General features: G+C 32.1%; 1 protein-coding gene and 1 pseudogene across 1 annotated transcript; one reads left to right on the top strand and one right to left on the bottom strand.

Moving 5' to 3' along the window:
- The first annotated feature begins 388 nt into the window (after positions 1–388).
- LOC120138422 lies at positions 389–2,901 on the top strand (annotated as a pseudogene).
- Positions 2,902–3,341: 440 nt separating this feature from the next.
- Positions 3,342–5,336, bottom strand: LOC120138423 (transmembrane emp24 domain-containing protein p24delta7-like). The gene is made up of 4 exons (XM_039153886.1): positions 5,032–5,336; positions 4,629–4,838; positions 4,339–4,415; positions 3,342–3,510 (listed from the first exon to the last, which is right to left on the bottom strand). Exons 1-4 carry the CDS (start codon positions 5,206–5,208, stop codon positions 3,366–3,368), a joined length of 609 nt encoding a protein of 202 aa, XP_039009817.1. The 5' UTR covers positions 5,209–5,336; the 3' UTR covers positions 3,342–3,365.
- Between the last annotated feature and the right edge of the window lie 1,025 nt (positions 5,337–6,361).

The following is a 6,361-nucleotide window of genomic DNA, read 5'->3' as shown; positions in this document are numbered from 1 at the left end:
TTTATGGTTTGAATCTTATGAAAAATATTTTTTATGAACAAAATGACGTCGTTTTGAGTTTTTTGAGTATTAAAACGGTCGTGCCAAAACGACGTCATTTTGATGAGAGTGTCATGTCATTACCGTTATGGAAAAAATATGTCATGTCATGTCATCGTTTCGTTAACAGATTAACGACGAAGTGAAAAAATTACAGTGAAACATAAACGTCCGTGTTAAAATTGACAAAATAAAACGTCGATGACATTTTAAAACTCGAACTTAAAGATGAGTGGTATTTGACATAGATTAATTTTTCTTGGGTAAGGAAAATTTTCAAAAAGCCATCGAGCCACGATCATCTCAGGTTCTCTCCCTCCCTAAATTCTTTAATTTTCTTTCTTTTTGTGTCGATTTATTAGCTGATTTTTAATTTTAATTTTCAGTTGATTTTAAAGAGAGTTTATACTTGGAGAAATAAATTAAAAAAGATGAGTGAAGTTTTCGAAGGGTATGAACGGCAGTATTGCGAGCTGTCGGCGAATCTTTCCAAGAAGTGCACGGCTGCTGTTGCGCTGAATGGAGGTTACAATTCGATTGTTTATGTATATAAACGGTTTTTTTTTAATTTTTTTGTTTTCCCTTTATTTTCTTGTTCCTGATTGCGGCAACGTAATGGCATAATTGGTGCTTTTTGTTTCTAGTTTAGCGTGATTAAGGAAGCTCTGGTTTTCGTGTGGTAATTTTGCTGCAGTTATGCTGATGAAAAATTAGGATTTGATTTAATTTTTGAAAATAAAAATAGTTTGCTTAATTAGGAGATATGAAGAGTAAAACAAGATCGGATCTACTTTATCTCTCGTTTTGTTTTTAAATTTTATATTTACTATAATTTAATTATTGTTCATGATTTGCGCGATGTTGTTTTTAGCTTGTGTATTTGTTTATATAGTTTTACTTCTTTTTAGAATTTTCTATGGCGTTGATATAGATTTGGGGAAAACTTAATATTTTGCCAGTTAATTTCAGGATTTTTGAGGTAAAAAGGCTACGGAAGAATTTGAAATGCCTTGAATTTAGGCGATAAATTAAAATTTAGAAGGTGATTCTGAAGTATAAAGTGGAATGCATGTTGTAATAGTGATGGAGGGGATGCTCCTTCATCAGATAGGGATTAGTTTGCAGTTATTTAACTGCATAGCAATATAATTTACTTTGCGATGATTGAGCATTAAGAAGGCTCTGAGTGTGTTCCTAATTGCATGTATCATGGTTCTCTGCAAAAAAGGAAAAAGCTAGCCGTTACTCGGACTTGGATGTGAGTGTCAAATATGTGTTCGAGATGTGTATGTTTAATATTTTTTAACGTTTTCCCATGTATTTGGAGGGTCACACCAAATATATTTCGTTTACAGACACTGTAAGAATTAACTTAAGCAATTTTTGGCCTTGTAATAATTGCATCGCGCTGATATGGCTTAGAGTATACCATTTAAGGAATAACAAAGATTCAATGTATAGACACATGGAATAAAGATTATATTCTACTCCATTTTAAGAGAAAAAACTGTATGAGATTACCTTTGCTTCTATTGTGTGAATAACCAAATTGGTAAAGAAAATATATACCATTAAGGAGATTGGTAGAGAGGTAACTCAGGCATGTTCGATATATGAATCCAAATTTTATGTGTTTCCTTTTGTTGAATAATGCGGTTCCTTTTGTATTTCATCAAAAGGTCTTCAATGAGAATTTTTTTTCAATTTGTTTGTGCATCAGCATTTATAATTAGCCAATTGTTCTTGTTCCAATTCTTAATTGATTTTCTTATATGCAGAGCAGAAGAAACAAAAGCTATCTGAAGTAAAAGATGGACTAGAAGATGCTGAAGCTATGGTACCTGGTTCATTGCATGTGTATTAAACTTGATGTTGCTTGTTTTGTTTCTCAGATTCGGAAAATGGACCTTGAGGCAAGAAGTTTGTAGCCAAATGTTAAGGCTGTGCTTCTGCTAAGCTACGGGAATATAAATCAGATCTTAACAATCTCAAAAGTGAAGTCAAAAGAATTGCATCTGGAAATTTAAATCCATCTGCTCGAGATGAGCTGTTAGAGTCTGGAATAGCTGATGCCCTCACGGAATATTTTGGTTCTTCTGTCTAAACGTCAACGTGCAGTGGTATATTGCTGTTCTGTTCTTTATATTTAACTTTTGATTTGTAAATGGTGGACATGCAATAGGCATCAGCTAATCAAAGATCAAGATTGATGACGACTACGGAGCAATTGAATCAAAGCAGTGACCGAATTAAGGACAGCAGAAGAACCATGCTAGAAACAGAAGAGCTTGGTGTTTCGATTCTTCAGGATTTGCATTCACAGCGGCAATCTCTTTTACATGCCAACAACACGGTATCTCTTTATAGCATATGATCTCTAATTCTCTTCAATAAGTAGTATGCTCTTTTTAGTTTTAATTTCTTGCATTTGAGTTGTAGTTTCCTTCAAACTCTATTTAACAACTCATTAGCATTATGTTAGTATTCATCCGAAAAAAGTATCACCCTGTCAATCTGTAGCAATCAAGCATTATTCATTTTGTTCTCCCCGTTTCGAACCGACTATTGCATGAGCTTTCTATGTTGAAGTCTTATATGATAGTAGGACTTCAAATTTCCTCCCATGATATGGTGAACTTTAAGATGTAATGGTTTGATCCTTTGAAGATGGGTTTGTGTTTTGGTTACACAGCTTCATGGAGTGGATGACAACATTGGGAAGAGCAAGAGAATTTTGACAAATATGTCGAGGAGGATGAGCCGGAACAAGTGGATCATAGGTATCATTATATCCCTCCTCATCGTCGCTATTGTCGTCGTTTTGTACTTCAAACTTTCGTAATAGTCTCCATTCGTTTATCTTCAAGTTATTGGGTTTTCAGGTGCTTTTTTTTTCCAGAGAAATAATGTTTATTTTGTTTCTCAGTTTGAGTGTCGATATGAAATGCGTGGTTCTTAAACCCAAAGACTATTATTCATCATTTCAATTCTATTTGATAACCTTTAAGATCGTTTTGCCTTCTTCTTGCGCTTTAGCTTTAAAAATAGTTAAAATAAATTATAATTCAATTCACCAAATTAAATTAAACAAGCTAATTGTAGATTAAGTCTAATTAAATTTAATTTCTGAAAAGAACAAAGAAGGTACAACCGAGCCGTTTTAATCCAAAAATTTAAAGCTTAATTATAAGACTGATTTCATAATAAAATCGATGAAGGTACTTGAGCATGACCCGTTTGAATCCAAAACCGAGCCTTAGAGAAGACAACAAAAATTCCCTTATTAATTAAGTCTAATTTTGATATAATTTTGGAAAGGAACAGAACTAGAGGAGCTTCTTTCTCTCAAAAAATGTCTTAAGATGCCATATCTGCAAACCAGCGACAGACAAGCAAAGAAGCAACGAAAATAATCCAAAAGTAGCCATTTTGGAATTTGCTTCCTTGTTAAGTTGTTGTATTTCTTCCTCCCTGTAATAACAAAATGTTGGATACAAAAACATGGATTTAGGATGGTTTGCCTTCTAAGAAACGAGCTTCAACTCTCACACCCATCTCCAAACTGGATTACTTTTGTTTAAGTTCAAAATTTAAACCCCCCAATACTTACTATAATAATAAAAATACATAATGACAAGTACTTCAATATTGACATAAATGATTATTTTGTTCCGTATTCTTTTTTTGAAGTATTTTATCCCAATGTTTTAAAATTTTTGTCAAAATATCCCTTGTTCGATAGAAATTGTTAGTTGACTAATAGTCAAAACATATTGTTAATGTGACATTTCCACGTGTGCTCGATTGCGTATGTGGTATATGTCACATTATCACTTTGGATGATGTGGCATATAATGTCAGTAATTGATCACATGTCAAAATGTCACGTCAATAGTATGTGTTGGTTGTTAGTCAACTAATGATTTCATCCAACGATGTATGTTTTAATAAAAAAAATTAAAACATTAGGTGTAGGATGTTTTAAGAAAAAAAACATAGGGGACAAAGTGATCATTTTGTAGATGTTGTCGGAGGTAATTGTATTATTATATATAAAAAATACAAAACCTCGACTAGAGACATGTACAAGGTGGTCATTAAGATACCTGAATAGGATTTGCACAATAATTTGGGTTTTTAAATTTGAGCTTGACTTTTTCTGGTTAAACTCGATTAATCTATGACTATAGATATCATGTTTTCACTAGTATTTTCGAAACATATTTAAATATTTAAAAGAATATAGAAAAAAAAAATCATGAGTAAAAAGATCATAGCTTAGAAATGGTTGTTTCTTACCTCTCACGAAGGTAAAACATCTCTTCATGAATGACTGTGACAGTGTCATACAATTTCTTCAGCTCAACTTCCATTGTCTAGCATAAAATGAAAACGATACATATTAGGATATATAGAAATAAGGATATAATCTTTGAGGCATTATTGCAACTGAAAACCTATGGTGGATATAACCCTATGTTTTTCCTTAAATTTCCCATGCACAGCATCTATGATTACGTATTCTGAAAAAAAAATACAAAGTATAATCTCAGAATATATGAGAAAGATTATGGTAAGAGAACACATACTTCAACCTGGCCTTTCTTAGCAACATTGGACCAATCCTTAGCGGCAACACCACTTTTCCAATCGAAATCAATGGTCATCTTCACAGCAGGATTGTGCCTATTTGCCCAAAAACAAGTTGTGTAATCCCCACCCTCCGCTGCTGTAAATGCAAATGCACCTGTGTCCACTTGATCTCCTAGGTGATAACTGTTCCCCTTGGGTGAACTCACCTATCAAATTATCATACTCCAAACAAGATATAAAAAAAAAAAAACCCTCAAACAAATCCTGACATTGTCAATAGAGTAAATTGGGTTGGAATGATCTCTCTCATAACGACCTCTGCAGTACTTAATCTAAATTACCCGATCAATAGATCGGATATCAAAGAAAAAAGAGAGAGGAAAATGGTTTAGAACATACCCTGACAACAAGTTTATGAGATATAGGCAAAGGGCCTTCTTCATTAGGATTGATAATGGAGTATTTGCCTACAGTCATTGCATTTGCCTTAATGTCTTCTGCAATGCATTTGGTTTTCCCAGATTCCAACTCAAACCTCATTGATTCCCTAACATTAATCCTAACATTATCACACATAAACCCAGTTTATTCCCCACATTCTTTGTCTTAGAAGATAAAACAATATTCCCAATCCTTTTTATTTTTATTTTTGTGGGTTGTAATTTGAAACTTCCAAAACCTTGGAAGAGATCTGTTTTGGGGGCTGAATCATAGGATGGAGTCCTTTAACTGATATAAACTTAGTAATTTTGTCTAATTTTAAATATCCACCACATCATTATTAGGACTTTTTCAATGATGCCTTTGTTTATAAAAATAAGACAAGGAAAATAAAGGATCTACCTTTAACATTGAGGTGTATAGGATAAACTCATCTCCAACTCTAAAACAACAGCAGCAACAAAACCAAGACTTTGAAATACAAACTCAATCTTTATATATATATATATATATATATATATAGAAAATTAAAAAAAGTTTTACATTGTATAAATGAATATATATACAAGCAAGCCTGTATCTCAAAGCCTTGTTTCTTGCTGGTGTTGTATATTATTTGATGAGGAAGGTTGGTGATAAAGAGTGTTTATGTTGAAGCATTTATAGAGATGGAAAATTGGCGATGGATGCATTGGGGTCCATATTTATTACAACATCATGAGTAATATCACGACATTATTACTTTCTGAAACTCTTATCACTTTATTCTCATCCATTTCTCTTTCTCTGGGTGTAACGGTGATGTTTCAAAATTCAAAATATAACTGATTTCACAATAACTCTATTTAACAAAATTATTATCTCGTCCTGCTAGACCATTTGATTATCGAAGTATTAAATAATCATTAATTTTACTCCTTAATACTTAGAGATTTGTAAATTTAGATAATACATATATCATAGTTAAAACTCAAACCAAGACTATCCTTTCTTTGGCCGCATGATGAGTTCACAATCCACGCAACTTGTGTTTAATGTAGCTAAATTTTATTTTGTTTTATTTTTCTTCAAATGAAATGAGAAATCCAAATCATAAAACAAGGGTAAAATAGATCATAGGTCACTAAATTATTATCTCTATTTTAATTTTATCATTATGATATTTTTCTACAAATTTGGTTATTAATATTATATTTATTTTCTATTTTGATCATTCAATGTTAAGTTTTAATGGAGATGGTGATATGGTATGATAAAATAACATTTTTAGTTCCTAAATTATATACAT

Source organism: Hibiscus syriacus, unplaced genomic scaffold (assembly GCF_006381635.1).
Source record: "Hibiscus syriacus cultivar Baekdansim isolate YM2019G1 unplaced genomic scaffold, ASM638163v2 tig00110691_pilon, whole genome shotgun sequence".
Classification (NCBI taxonomy): Eukaryota; Viridiplantae; Streptophyta; class Magnoliopsida; order Malvales; family Malvaceae; genus Hibiscus; species Hibiscus syriacus.
The sequence above is the reverse complement of the archived record's forward strand: the minus strand, read 5'-3'. Positions and strand labels throughout refer to the sequence as shown.